Source organism: Xiphias gladius, chromosome 15 (genome assembly GCF_016859285.1).
Source record: "Xiphias gladius isolate SHS-SW01 ecotype Sanya breed wild chromosome 15, ASM1685928v1, whole genome shotgun sequence".
Lineage (NCBI taxonomy): Eukaryota > Metazoa > Chordata > Actinopteri > Istiophoriformes > Xiphiidae > Xiphias > Xiphias gladius.
The window spans coordinates 7,994,106-8,009,188 of record NC_053414.1 but is presented as its reverse complement, the minus strand read 5'-3'; the positions used below and the strand labels follow the sequence as shown (position 1 = coordinate 8,009,188).

The following is a 15,083-nucleotide window of genomic DNA, read 5'->3' as shown; positions in this document are numbered from 1 at the left end:
ACGGAAAAATATAACTTCACCTTTTTGAGATGTTTCTATCTCCCTGTGTTTGCATTTTTTAGGGGTAATCCGAAGTAAGAGAAATGTCACAGAGGAGGATGCTGCTCCTTCCTTTGTGCACGAGCGCAACGTGTTCGTAGGAATGGCATACCTGCTAAAGTAAGTGCAGTAGGATTGTCCTGGAGCCTGCAGGGTAAAATAATAGGCAAAAGGGTCAAAGTGAGGACTGTAACCAATTTTTTTTAATGAATCAATTATCAATTCTACAAATGTGCGAAAATAGTGAAAAACAACTATCATCATCTTCCATAGCCCAAGGTGACGTTTTCGAAATTGCTTGTTTTGTCCAACCGAAATATATAATGTATAATATCTGCAATGATATCAAACTGAGAAAAGAAGTTAATCCTCAAATCGGAGAATGTTTGGCATTTTTGCTTTTCAGTTGACATAAATGATTAAGTATCTAACTTGTTGCTAATTAATTAATCAGCTAATCGTTTCAGATCAATTTAATGACTGTTCTTTCAGTATTGACAGAGTAGTACTGTAGCTGCACATGAAGAAGTTATTTTGCTGAAGGATAAAGGATCAAGTTCAATAGAATCAGCTATAAAGAACATGAAAACCTTGTACACATCTCTTTTTTTCAGGTTTTATAAAATCATGAACTCAAAGACCCTGAAATTTAAGCTTGTACTTTTATTTTGAAACAGTACAAATGTATTCCACCACCATGTGTGTTACTTGGAACTGATGTATACATCATGTGTCTCTGCACACGCACACACACACAAACACACACAGGGGCAGTCGTGAAGTGTGTGATGACGGGGTGATACCAGGAGACGGTAAAGGAGCAGGAGGTCTGGATTCAGAATTTTTTGCTCATCTTAAACGAAACTGGTTGTGGACCAATCACCTACTTTCTGTCAGAACGGTATGTAAACGTGTGTGTGCGGTATTAAATATGGCCTGTTGTTGTTTTGGCATTTTGCTTGTTTTATTTGTTTTGTTTTGTGTTATTTATTTATTTATTTATTTTTCAAGAACCCAAGTGGTTTGGAATCGAAGGAAAACAAAATCCGACTGAAGAGCTTGCTGTGTAAAAACGCTCTCAGGATTGCTCTCAATGCCGGTGAGTTGCTTTGAACATGTTGAATTTCTCCCTCAAACCACTTTCTGTGTCCAATCATAACAAAGCTTTCATAGCCTTGTGTGACAAGTTGACTTCTTGTTTTAATCCAGCCTTAACAATCCCTATAACGGGTGAATGGATATGAGTGTAATAATATGTCGAGAGTCTTGAGGTTTTTTTCATCTCTTGTGTTGAGGCACACTCTTGTGAGGAGCTTTTAGAGCCTCCCTGATTTCCTTCAAAACACTGTCACTGTGCTCCTGTTCATCAGTAATACAGTTTTTATACGTCTCTGTGTAACAGGAGGAACTACGACACCTCGTTATGTGACCACCAAGCGACCACTGATGGCAGAAAATGTCGAGGTATAAGTTCTATCATTTTCATTTTTATTACTGTTTTATTATCTTTACATACACTCAGTTTATTAGGTACATCCAGCTAAGACTAATGCAGTCTGATACAGCAGTCCTGCAATAAATCCTCCCTTGATGGTGGTTATAATGTTCAGTTTGTGCTGAAACCGATTTAGAGAGGCGTGGATTCAACTGTATCAACTGATCACTTTGGTGGAGGTAGTGTGTGCTGCTGTTGAACTGTGATGTGAGATGTTTCTGTTAATTTAGCCTACCGTCGTTGATATAAATGGGGTGGACTAAATATGAGAAACCCCTGCCTTTAGTTTTAGCTAAGTATATCTCATAAACTTGCAACTGAGTGTTTGTTTTAAATGTTTGTATTTTTAGTATCCGTTTCCTCAATACACTGACCAAAACAATTAAAGGAACACTTTTTAATCAGAGTATTGCATCTGGTCAATTAAACTTCTGGGATATTGATCTGGTCAGTTAAGTAGCAGAGGGGGTTTTTAATCAGTTTCAGCTGCTTTGCTGTTAATGGGGCAACAATGAGACGATCCCCAAACATGGTTTTCCAGGTGGAGGCCACTGACATTTTTTCCCTCCTCATCTTTTCTGACTGTTTTTCACTAGTTTTGCGATTGGCTAGGGTCAGTGTCACTACTGGTAGCATGAGGTGATACCTGGACCCTACAAAGGTTGCACAGGCAGTCCAACCATGGCACATCAATACATGCCATTGCCAGAAGGTTTGCTGCGTCTCCCAGCACAGTCTCAAGAGCATGGAGGAGATTCCAGGAGACAGGCACTTACTCTAGGGGAGACGGGGCCGTAGAAGGTCTTTAACCCATCAGCAGGACCAGGTATCTGCTCCTTTGTGCAAGGAGGAACAGGATGAGCACGGTCCGAGCCCTACAAAATGACCTCCAGCAGCCCACTGGTGTGAACGTCCTTAACCAAACAATCAGAAACAGACTTCGTGAGGTCGGTCTGAGGGTCCGACGTCCTCTAGTGGGCCCTGTGCTCACTGCCCGGCACCGTGGAGCTCGATTGGAATTTGCCATAGAACACCAGAATTGGAAGGTCCACCACTGGCGCCCTGTGCTTTTCACAGATGAGAGCAGGTTCACCCTGAGCACGTGTGACAGACGTGAAAGGGTCTGGAGAAGCCGTGGACAACGTTATGCTGCCTGTAACACCGTTCAGCCGTTTGGTGGTGGGTCAGTGATGGTCTGGGTTAGGCATATCCATGGAGGGACGCACAGACCTCTACAGGCTAGACAACGGCACCCTGACTGCCATTAGGTATCGGGATGAAGTCCTTGGACCCATTGTCAGACCCTGCGCTGGTGCAGTGGGTCCTGGGTTCCTCCTGGTGCACGACAATGCCCGGCCTCATGTGGCGAAAGTATGCAAGCAGTTCCTGGAGAATGAAGGAATTGATACCATTGACTGGCCCCCACGCTCGCCTGACCTAAATCCAATAGAAAACCTCTGGGACATTGTGTTTCCATCCATCCGACATGGCCAGGTTGCACCTCAAACTGTCCAGGAGCTCAGTGGTGCCCTGGTCCAGATCTGGGAGGAGATACCCCAGGACACCATCCGTCGTCTCATTAGGAGCATGCCCCAACTTTCTCAGGCATGCATACAAGCACGTGGGGGCAATACACAGTACTGAGTACCATTTTGAGTTGCTGCAACGGAATTTCAGCAAAATGGGCTGGCCTGCCGCATCATTTTTTCACTTTGATTTTCGGGGTGTCTTTGAATTCAGCCCCTCTGTAGGTTGATCATTTTCATTTCCACCAAACGATGTGGCATCCTTTCGTTCCTAACACATTACCCAGTCCGTATCAGTATAGATATCCAGCATGATTTGTTTTCCCATTGAGATCTGATGTGTTTTCAAAGTGTTCCTTCAATTTTTTTGAGCAGTGTATATCAAAAGTACACACCCGAAACACCTACTTGCAAAATACAGTTTTGTCAGCAAGAAACTGCTTTGACTGCTGCTCTGTAGGCTCCAGCTAGTATGTTTTTTGTTAATTAATAGTACGATAATCGATTTTAAAAATGACAATTATAACGTTAGTGGAGCTTTTCCCACTGAAGATGTATCTTTCAAAACACTTCACACACTTGTTTTCGATCACCATTTCCAATATCAGTCTGTTATTATCAGTGTCACTCAGATATGAGTGACAGTTGATTGCACGGAACGTTATAAGAATTTCCTCACATGCCCCGTCTCAAGATAGTGTCAGTGTCAGTGGAGAGTGATGCACTTTAACTTATTCTTTAATGAAGTTTAAGCTTAGATGTTTGTGTTAACTGGTTTTGTTTAACGCTGCAGCTGAGAACAAAGAACACACGTTTCAAACAATGTTTTTTTTGTTCTGGTGTCTTACTGACCAGGTGGGTATAGAGCCTGCCACCAGAAACCAGCAGGTGGTCGGTGGAAAGAGACAGAAGAGGAAGAGAAGCAAAAAGGAGGTTGTCAAGGTCCCACGCAAGAAGAAGAAAGGTGCGGGACGGCTACGCATAAAAAAATAAATGCATGTGTCAGCTGGACTAAAAATGGAGAGCTGACGGACTGTGTGCGTGTTTGTTGTTTGCCTTAAAGAGCCGAAGAAACGCACCCCAGCCCATGACGAGGCGGACCACCGAGCTTTGAAAATGATGACCAGGCAACGAGTCTACTGGTCTGTACAGGAAGACTCACTGATGATGCTCTGCTCTGTGGCCTCACACCTGCTCAACAGCAAGGTACGCACACACACACACACACACACACAAATACATGAAGTAGTGTAGCTTAAAACAGACGTGAATACATTGCATTGCATGGACATCCTTGGATTAGTGAGGTTTTATTTTGTATGATTCATTTATGTTTGTTTGTTTTTTAAGTCAAAGATCCGTGCAGTATGTAAGAATCAGATACATTACCATTTGCTATAGAAACCGTCAGGTTTACTGGTCTCCTTGAAGAGAAAATTGTGTACATGTCACAATAAGTAGCTACCTACCTGTATTTAGTTCAGATTGATCAGATTTATCATTAGAACTTTGCTATAAATGGTTGAATGAATTAGATCCATTAACTTTTTGTTTGTTTAAATGTGAAAAATGGAAATTATAGTATTACAATTACAATGTTGCACAAAGGTTATTTTCATAACCTTTTTATATCTGCTATATACTGCACACTATCTAATAGAGAGAAAATGCTCAGAAAAACATAGTTTAAAAATTATGACCTGATCATTTATATTATTAAATATGTGTTGTAGATTAGATTAAAAAAACATTTTGATGAATAAAAAATTACAATAAATTTCCTGCCTCATCTTTGATAATTAGGTAGGTTTTTTGTGTTACTGTTTAACCTGTTTTTAAGTCAAGTACTTTTACAGTCGTGCATTTGTCCTTTATGTGCCTGTTGGAAAGGAAACATACAGTATTTTGTTGATTTGTCGCAGTTAAAAAGGCCATTCGTACCTTACTGCGTGGTGAGAGACCTGCTCCACGCAGAGTTTGAGATATCGATGGATAAAACATCTGTTGCTGTCGGACGTCGCTCACGATACATCCTCAAGAATCCTCAGACGCTCCTGAACTACAGGTAGGCACGGATTACAGATACAGACACATTTTAGAACACAAACGCTCGTGAAGTTTCACTCATCCAAACTATGTGTTGCAGGATCTGTCTGGCTGAGGTGTACCAGGACAAAACTCTGTTGAAACTGTTGGAGGAGAAGAAACCCGGTGATCCTGATAAACCACAGGTGTTTTTTGTTGTTGATCTTTTTTATTTACTCATTTATTTTTTAAATTTTGATTTATTTATTGTTCATTTTTGTCCCAAAGTTGACTTTCTGACTTCACGGCTGAATATTTCTGTGTTGTGTTGTTTTTAGGATTGCGCCGAAGCTTTCTCGGAGTATGCCCGGCTTCTCAGACAGAAGTTCAGCTCTGTCATGAGCGCTCATGATATGGTCATGCCTGACACCAAGCAGCATCTCTTCTCACGGTAAGAAGAAGGGGGGCAGGAGGAGGTTTTTATGTGCTGACTTAAGTAGCCGAGCGTGTAATGTAATGGTGCTCTGCATGTGTGTGTTACAGGTTTAAGGTTTCCACAATAGACAATGGAAAGCGGGTGTCCGACAAAGATGCTCTCAACTGGTAATGATTCAGTTTGATTTTTAGTTTTATTTCCGTGGAATGAATTTGGATTTTCATGGTAGCAGCTAATTGTTTGTGTATGTGTGTGTGTCCACTGCAGCACAGACGACATTCACGCCATAGTGTTACATAACTTGATCCAGAGCACTCTGGCCATGACCAACAGTCAGATGAAGTCGTCCAGATCCTTTCAGGTAGCTTTAATTCCATTGCTCTGTTCACAAAGTCTCCCTTGGAAGCACGTTTATTGATTATGGCTCCTTTCAAGTCGAGAATGTCACAAAGTGCTCCACAATGAAAAATACGGCAACAGACCACCATAAAAAACCATAAAATAAAAATAGGTGTTCATAGAAATTAATTTTAAAAGCACACAAAAGCAAATCTAAATAGGTGGGTTCGAGCTGCTCTTTAAAGGTGTCCACATTGTCCATTGGTCCCCTTTTCATCTCTCCTCTCCTTTTGCCGTTGGACACCCACAAAAACAAAGCACACACAAACTTCTAATTATTCTGTCTTCCCTGTCAGACCTTCCACATGTACAGTAAGTACAACCAGGAGCTTCTCTGCCAAGTGTTCATACGATGCCGGAAGAGGGGTCTGGTCAACCGCCGTCGTGTCAATCAGCCGTTTGGGCCGAAGAAGAACCGAGCGCTGCCCATCCTGCCCATGTCCTACCAGCTGTCCCAGTCCTACTACAGGTACCCGAGGAAAGATACTGTGAATACTTAGATTACGTAATTCGCTGAAGCTTGCAGAAACGCTTCTGTACTATTATTTATCATTTTATTTGATTTATTCCTAAGGGACTGTTTGCATTGTTTAAGATAAATGTTGCCATTTGATGTGTTGCGCCAGCGTTGGCTTCTCATCTGCGGTTTATTGATAGGAATTGATCATACACTCAGTTTTTACTTTATTAGGAACACCCAGTTAAAACTAATGCAGCCTAAGAGAGGTGATTCCGTTATTTACCTTACCCTCGCTCATATAAATGGGGCGGAAAAAATAATAGAAACACTCATCAATATATAATGATCATACAGGTGAATCAGCCCCTCTCTAAAACAGTTTAAGCAAAAACTGAACATTACAACCTGCATGAGCGGAGGACTTATTGCTGGATTGTTGTATTAGACTGCATTTGCTAGGTGGGCCTAATAAACTGAGTGTAGAATCAATTTCTGATGAACTACTGTTTATAGAAGAGCTCTTCTTCTCTCCCACTCTTTCCCATGCAGGTGTTTTTCGTGGCGTTTTCCTCACTCGCTGTGCACGGATTCCTTCCGCTTCTTAAAGAGTCTAATTAACAACGGGACAAGAGACGACAGACCCGTTACTGTGTTTCACCATGAAACCGAAAACAGGTCCGAGAACGGGGAGGAAGTGTTGGAGAAACAAACAGGGTCAAAAAGAAGAGAAAAACAAAGCGGAGGAAAGGCTGGTGGCAGACCAGCGAGCGAACAAGAGGCACAACCGGAGGAGGCAAACGCTGAGTCAACAGAGAAAGGGGAGAACGACCAAAGTCAAGCGGAAGGAGAAGAGAAGTTAATGGAGGTAGACGTGAACAGTGACGTGATGAACCAAACAGATGAGCAGAAGAGCACAGAAGATTGCCTCACAGCTGGCTCCGGTGAAGATCCAGCCAAAGAGGAGCCAGCAGGAGGGGCTGCATCCTCAGACGCAGCGCCTCGAGTTTCAGAGGACCCCCCGGATGTGTCGGACATGCTGCAGTTCTCTCTGGAATCTCCAGGTGGAGCCTGTGTGGTCTCTCTCAGCCTGATGTCTCTGGGACTGCTGAGTGTGTACATGTCGATACCAAAACAGATGGTGGTGGTGGACAGCAACCTGGTGGACAACGATGTAGTCAAGAGGTGAGATTATTTGTATTATTGATTCTTTCTTCATGACATGACCATATCATTACTATTTTAAAATATGACAATAACTAATGATTCTCTAAGGAAATACTCAATTTCTTATTGTGTGGGGTTTTTTTTTGTTGTTTTTTATAAACTCCCCCTATATAAAAATATACTTTTTCTTGCACTCTTTGTAGTGAAATCAGTGGTGCATGTTGTGTGCACCATATTAGAGCTGGAACTATTGTAAGTTAATCGACAGGTTGTTTGCCAGAAAATTAATCAGTTGATTAACTGTGAAGTCATTGATTGAGCAAAAATGCCGGAGTTCCAGGTTACAGCTTCTCAGATGTGAATGCTTGCGAGTTTTCTGTCTTCTGTGACAATGAATTGATTATTGGTGTGTTTCTCTATTTTCTTAAATAGATTAATTGAGAAAATAATTGTCATTCTAAAAAATATAATCACAACCCTAATCTGTTCAGACTTCTTTGAAAATCTAATCTGAGATGAATTGGGGCTTTCCAGCATGGCAGCACTGGAGGAAGAGGAGGATGATGATTACGACGGTGAGGAGTGTGAGGGGAGAAAGAAGCTGGAGGTGAAGGCACATCAAGCCTCACACACCAACTACCTGATGATGCGAGGATACTGCTGTCCTGGCATCGGTAGAGTTTTTTACTTTTCACTTAGATAGATAGATGGTCGTACCCGTCGGATGGCAGAAAGTAAAGTTTGGTTTTCAGCAACTGGGTTAATTGAGGAGTGAAAAAAGTAATTTAACATCAATGACGTTCTGTGTAACACTGTAATGTAATGGTTCAGTTTTTCATTCTCTCACAATTACCATAGCCAATGAAATGGTTAAACAAATTTAAACACATAATTAAACGAGAGAATCCCTATTTCTTAAAGTGTCTCATGAAACTTTTCATTTATGTCAAAAGACGATAATGTATAAAAACAAGCCAGTATATACATTTATATCGTATTGACAGGGACAAATCCCAAAACACCCAAACATAATTTTGACTTGGATACAAATGTAGACAGAAAAGTAAAAAAGGAGTCCTTGATTTATGTGCTCTTTTGTGTTTTTAGATTTGGAGCTTGGAAAAATAGTCAATTAATCAATTTATTGATTTATCAAAAACTAATCAGCTACAATTTTGACAATTGATAAATAATTAAAAAGTGGTCGGATGATTAATTGATTATATGAGAAAATTAAGAGAAAAATTAATCTGCAGTGAAAAGTTATTTGCAGTCCCATTCAGAGATTTGTAAAATTGTTTTGTTTTGTTTCTAGTCAAACTACGTAACCTCAACACCAGTGATAACATTGTGGTGGAGTCCTGTGTTATGAAGTTGCAGCTGCGCAACACACCTGCTCACCACATGTTCAGTACGGAGAGTAAGTATCAACACACTCAAAAGACGTACAAACAGATGTTTGACCTGCAAAAAAATAATTCCTTTTTTTTTTTTTCTTCATTTATAGAATCTCCACCACTGGACTTCAATAAATGTGGTCCATCCCTGCTGCCCTCCATCCTCACCTACTCCATCTGTTCCTCCACCTGGAGTGACAGGCGGGAGTGTGACAGGCGTTTGATCCAGCAAAGAGGATACACTCCTCAGGACATAGAGGCGTGTGCTCAGCTCAGGAGGAGCTTGGATGAAGCTGGCGAGAAGGGCTTGGATGTGCACAACCTCTACCAGGCTCACACACACCGGGAGGAGCCACAGCCCGGACGCACCAGGAGCCTGCAGCAGTACATGAGGGTAAACACGAGCACAGCTGTTGTTTGTTTATTTCTTTCATTGTTCTCGATTGAATGTTCACTAAGACCCGGCAACCTTAGAAAATTCGAGCCATGTGACTTAAACGTCCACTGAAGCTTTTACTGAAGATGTGAAAGATTGCTCTGGTAAACATAGTGGCAGCTGCCACCCTGTGAATGTCTCTGTCCTTATTTGGGACACAGGTTGTCCTTTTTGTGACGTAGCCTGTAACCTCACAAACTAATGTAGTTGGTTAATTAAAATATCCTTGGCTCCTGGGGTAGCTCTAGCTTGCCTTTTGCGTTTTGGTTTTGGAAAGACTTAAAAAAATAAATAAAAAATATGCCGCCCTTCAAACGCTTTGAATGCAGAGTATTGTTCTTAACAAAGCCCTGTGCACACTGCACCACCATGTTGAGAAATCCAAAGCTTTACACACCTGCTCTTCCTAGTTTCAGTTACTATATATGATTGGACAGTTGGTGTTCGGGGGAGGGCTGTGGCAAGCAGTCAGTTTCCTTGTTTCTTCTTTCTCTGCGTGGTTGCCTGATTTGATGTTTTTCCGTTCTGCTCCAGGAGTTACAAGAAGAAGGCCAGGTGTTGAGAGTCGGGGGCTTTGGCGTCCGTTGGGTGCTCACGCAGCATGCCGAGCCGTGGCTGCTGACTGTGAACTCCAAGCAGTGGTCCCAGTCACGCTTCACGTCTGACCGACTCCCATTTTTGGAGAATCAGCACAACATCCCCTTCATGCGCAAGAGATGCAGGCGAGAGGCCCAACAGGAGACACAGGAACCACCGGCCAAAAAAACTGCTGTGGATGGACAAGAGAGCGAAGACAGACCGGACGCAGAGGAAGCAGAGACAAAAATGCAGAAAGAGGATGCAGAGGAGGCAAGTGGAGACAAACAGTCGAACTCGAAAGAAGAGGGGGGAGAAAAGCAGACCAGGCGTGAAGAGGAAGGAGAGGAGGAGGCTGGACAGGAGAAGGTGGAAACTGAGGAGAGACGGGAAGAAAAGAGAGAGCGCAGAGTCAGAAAGGACATTACATACGATGAAAGAGTTGAAGAGGCATTCTCTCCCCTGACAGGATTAGCTGAGGCTGAGTAAGTACAGACCGTACAGAGGGATTGATTCTTATTACCTCATCGCAGTTAACTGTGCATTTCCCTTCCTGTGTGTAACCTTCTTCTCCCTGTGTCCATCGTCAACCTCGAACCCGCGCAGCGAAAATGTGAGTTTCATCAGCCGGCCGTGGCGCATGGTGGACGGCAAGCTGAACCGGCAGGTGTGCAAGGGCATGCTGGAGGCCATTCTTTACCACATCATGTCCCGACCCGGACTCACACAGCAGACGCTTGTAGAACATTACAAAGATGTGCTGCAGCCAATGGCGGTGCTGGACCTCGTGCAGGTAAACAGAAATGTTATCACATACATAGGCTCACAATATATAGAATATTCAGTACATTAAAATAAATATTCCCCTTTTCTTGCTTTGTCCCTCATTTTCTCGCTATGTCTAATTAAGAGAAATTCACAAGTAGTGGCCGCAGTGGTAGAGAAAAACCAGGTCTTGGGACTATGGGACTTTGGGAATTTCTAATATTCCCTGCTCCCCAGTTAATGCAAACTCCAAACATCCTCTGTGTTTACCTGTTGTTTTGACAAATTCAGCAAGAGTCATGGCAGGTGTTCCACTATTCCTTCTCCCCAACAATGTCAATCTACCATGAATGAAACTCAACATTTCCACCCGAATTTTGACTCCAGAAGTATTTCATCCTTCCCTCTCTTATGAGCAGGCGTTTAGTGTGGAAAAAGCATCAGCAAATGTAGAGTTTGGTTGACAACAGGTTAACGTCTATCAGGGGTACGGCACAATAGAAAGCATCATTAAATGCCATGTTGTACTGGAGTTGCTGGAAATGGATTCATCGTGTTATGTTGCCAGGCTCTCCCGACTGTGTTTTCACAAACGTGGTGTGAGGATAACTTCTTCTCTCTTCTCCCAATGTTTCTGTGCCTTTGCCGTCGTTCATAACTGATCACTATGACGGTCATCTAGGACCTTGAAATCAAACTTAACACCGTTGAAAACAGGTTTATTAATGATTCAACAATGAAGGTCAAATATTGAATTGTTTCCTGGTGTTTCTTCCTTTGGCCTCTGTATTTTGTTCCACTATAAAAAGCCCTTCGTTTGCGAATGTGTCTTTATTTCATGTTGCTTTGATGTAATGTGGGAATTCTCATTTGGTTAGTTTAGTTATTTAAATAATCCATACTTACACATTAAATCATTTGTATACAATACACAGTACACTGAATACTAAAAAACAGGCTGCCTTATTGATGCCTAACGTTATTACCATTCCTTTCCGCTCTGTAGGCACTTATAGACATGGGCTGCGTGACCAAAAAAACTCTGGTCAAAGGTCCGAAGCCCTCGCTGTTCACCCGCTCCGTGCACCAGACAAGAAGTGAGACAGAGGTGAAGATCGAGGAACCCGGCGCAGTGTTTTATGAGCCCACCATCAGCTGCTGCCTGCGGCTCAGCCAGGTGTTACCCAACGAACGTCACTGGAACTACTGTATACCGTGAGAGTGTTCTTCGACCTCACATGACCGGCACTTGGCCTTACCTGCCTTGACCTGTCACCAGGTTGGACACACAGAAAGGCTTTTGAAGTTTAAGCCTCGAGGAGCTGAGTAAAAAGTTGTAGCAACAGTCAGACTGTTGTGATACCTAAATAATGTGATTTTTACAAAAAGCTTGGTTCCATCAATTCTGGTTTTACAGAACACTGATTTCTTTGTGATTTTTTTCTTTGTGCTCTAAAATTAATTTTAGTTTTTTGTGTTCGGTTTTTGTACTCCAACTTAAAACTATAAATAAAAATGCATCACACGAAATTCTTGACTTAAATTTGTGTTCCAGCAAAGTGGGTGCGTTTTAGTAGTAAAAATTTGTGGCAAATAGCGGTGACAAGAACAACCTGAATGTATTGCCCCAGTGCTCAGGGTATCAGGGTTAACTGCTTAGTCTCCCCTTGAAAACTAATGCCAGAGCGCCGGAGAGGAGTCTCTGGCCATTTACTGAACTTCAGACTCAGGAGGAGCAAAGTGAATTTCCTCACGGGGTGTAATTTGCCGAATTCGGCCGCGGGTTTTTACTGGAAGAATACGGAAGAGGCCATTCTGCCAAATATGATCTCTGCCAAGGTTGAGCATTTCCACTGATGCCCAAGCGCCGCTTGTGGTTTAAAGTCAAACCGTCCCCTCATGCTCTGTGTGGAAGCCTCCGTCTTTGTTATGATTCTTTATTCAGGTTTCCATTTTTATTTGTCGAAGGCACATCTGAAGTAACAACTGAAGAGAACGCATCTACTGTAAGTTCAATCTGATTTTTTTCTTTTACAAGTATCAGAATGCATAATAATGCATGTAATGTATTTGTATTTTATTTTATTTTACTTTGCTTTATTTGAGAGCTAATTAGCAAATATTAGCATGCTAACACGCTAAGCTAAGATGGTGAGCATCTTAGTTTAATACACCGTAAATGTGAGCATATTATCATCGTGAGCAGACTGATGTTAGCATTTAATTCATAGCACCGCCCCGCCGGGGTGCAGCCTCACAGAGCCTCTGGCGTATCTGTAGAACCAAAAACGTAACACCATTCAACTTCATTGTATTCGGGTTGGAGGCAGAAGGCTGTTAAATACACAGAAACCCCAATAACAATTGTGTCATGGATGGGTTTTTAAAAATACGGAAACTATTAAGGCAGTACGGCCAATTTGGCCACAGAATCTGTGTAGCACGAGTCCACTTTTATAAGGCAATCTGCCTCACATGTAAAATGGATTCAGATCCATTAGTTATGTAAAAAAAAACAGGCTGTTACAAGTAAAAGTCCTGCATTGAAAATCTTACTTAAGCTGAAGTATGTATGAATGATCAGGAAAATGTACTTCCAGTATCAAAAGTAGAAGTACTCAATGCAGAGAAATGCATAAATGTGTAAGCAACATTTTACTGTTGTAGTTGGTTGAGGTGGAGCTAACTTTAAATATTTTTTTTTTTTTCTAGGACTGCATCTGATGATTATTTTAATGATTTATTTTCTCTACTAATCAGTTGACTGTTGGGTTTGTAAAAGTTCAGAAAACTGTGAGCGGTGTCGTCACCAGAGGCCAAAGTGACACCTTCACAAAGCTTGTTTTGTCGAAACCAACTGCCCAAACTTCAAAATGATCACAGATGAATTAAAAATATTCAAATAATTAAAAGGAAAAGCAGCGAATCCTCACACCTCAGAAGCTGGAACCACGAAATGTTTGGTATCTTTGCAGGAAAAATGACTTAAATCAACTAATTATTTCAGCTGTACATGTGTATAATGTTTAATTTATAAAAAATTTATAACCTCTCCCTATGTTTTATATGCAAAAGTCTTAATGTGTGCAGTAAGTGAAGCTGTTAGATAAATGTAGAAACATATAGTGGCATGAAAAGAAAAGACTCAACGTGCAAATACATCAGATTTGTACTTAAGCAAATGTACTTAGTTATATTTCACCACTGAGGATGTTTGGTCGCTGATGTCCGCAGAGCTTGTTCTTTGTAGCCTGGTAACATAATTTCACGGTTCAGACCGTTTTGTAAGTTTGTTTTGCTTCCACAAACTGCATCCCACGATTCCCCTTGAAGCTGAAAAGGTCAGCGGACGGGACGCCTCCTTCTGTTCTGGTCGTGGCTCTTTTCGTTCTCTTCCGAGCGCTCGCGCTGGTGGTGAAAAAAAAAAAAAACCTCTTAATATTTCTTCTCCTACACGGAGTTCTGTCCTCCCCCTCTGTAGCCTTGAGAGGGGGGATGAACATAAGAGTATGTTTAAAAAAAAACCAGAGTTAATAAGAATAATGCAGTTGAAAGTGTATAGGGACTGGTGAGGAATAAATGAGCGCACGGTTGTGAACAAGACTTTGCCTGGTATCGCCGGATGGGCGTCAGGAAACGGAGTGACAAAGATCCCCGGGGAGCTGAGGAATGTTTTCTGATAGTCCTGCGCACACATCCACACAACTTCCTCTACTTTGTTGACTTGAAGTAACAAACTTTCCATTTTTGTCGAAAGTTTTTGGAAGTTCCAAGACCTGCCCACTGACGTTATATGCACAGGTGTGTGTGTGTGTGTGTGTGTGTGTGTGTGTGTGTGTGTGTGTGTGTGTGTGTGTGTGTGTGTGTGTGTGTGTGTGTGTGTGTGTGTGTGTGTGTGTGAGAGAGATATATCGGTGGTTAGTAGGTAGCTGGCCTTTAAGCTTACACAATTAGTGGCAAGGGAGGAAGGGTGGTGCAAAAACAATGCTGTGTACACATTCATGTCACTGGGGTTGACCCAAATACAGACACATTTCCTTGATAGTCACACGTAACTTACATTTTTGTTTCCAAAGTGTGACTTGCCATTTAATGCAAGCAGGAAAAACCTTGGGCTTTAAGGGTGTACTACTTAAATTCAGTTTTTTGAGTTATCTGCCACAATAAGCTACAATGGGAATGAATACAGTTTGTGTTTGTGGTACTTGAAAAATTCAAAAATCACGCAAATGATGCTGGACCATCGACTTCATGGGAACTACTTTCTATTGGGGTCTTACTACAAGAGCTGCAGTGATTAGTGACAAATTGTTCATTATGAATCATTTTGAAAGAAAAAGGTGGAAGTTGTATGATTGTAAAGTG

General features: G+C 41.9%; 1 protein-coding gene across 1 annotated transcript in view; it reads left to right on the top strand.

The window, feature by feature from the left end:
- LOC120800046 (general transcription factor 3C polypeptide 1) overlaps nucleotides 1-12,297 on the top strand; it is a 30,632-nt gene extending 18,335 nt beyond the window's left edge. Inside the window, exons 22-40 of the mRNA XM_040145817.1 lie at nucleotides 63-159; nucleotides 808-940; nucleotides 1,051-1,138; nucleotides 1,442-1,503; nucleotides 3,916-4,024; nucleotides 4,124-4,266; nucleotides 4,983-5,125; nucleotides 5,207-5,291; nucleotides 5,424-5,536; nucleotides 5,629-5,688; nucleotides 5,789-5,882; nucleotides 6,217-6,389; nucleotides 6,930-7,562; nucleotides 8,079-8,218; nucleotides 8,860-8,964; nucleotides 9,052-9,335; nucleotides 9,912-10,438; nucleotides 10,560-10,746; nucleotides 11,725-12,297. Coding sequence (XP_040001751.1) covers nucleotides 63-159; nucleotides 808-940; nucleotides 1,051-1,138; nucleotides 1,442-1,503; nucleotides 3,916-4,024; nucleotides 4,124-4,266; nucleotides 4,983-5,125; nucleotides 5,207-5,291; nucleotides 5,424-5,536; nucleotides 5,629-5,688; nucleotides 5,789-5,882; nucleotides 6,217-6,389; nucleotides 6,930-7,562; nucleotides 8,079-8,218; nucleotides 8,860-8,964; nucleotides 9,052-9,335; nucleotides 9,912-10,438; nucleotides 10,560-10,746; nucleotides 11,725-11,937 — 3,389 coding nt within the window. The 3' untranslated portion in view covers nucleotides 11,938-12,297. The remainder of the gene's footprint in view (nucleotides 1-62; nucleotides 160-807; nucleotides 941-1,050; nucleotides 1,139-1,441; nucleotides 1,504-3,915; nucleotides 4,025-4,123; nucleotides 4,267-4,982; nucleotides 5,126-5,206; nucleotides 5,292-5,423; nucleotides 5,537-5,628; nucleotides 5,689-5,788; nucleotides 5,883-6,216; nucleotides 6,390-6,929; nucleotides 7,563-8,078; nucleotides 8,219-8,859; nucleotides 8,965-9,051; nucleotides 9,336-9,911; nucleotides 10,439-10,559; nucleotides 10,747-11,724) is intronic.
- The last annotated feature ends 2,786 nt before the right edge of the window (nucleotides 12,298-15,083 follow it).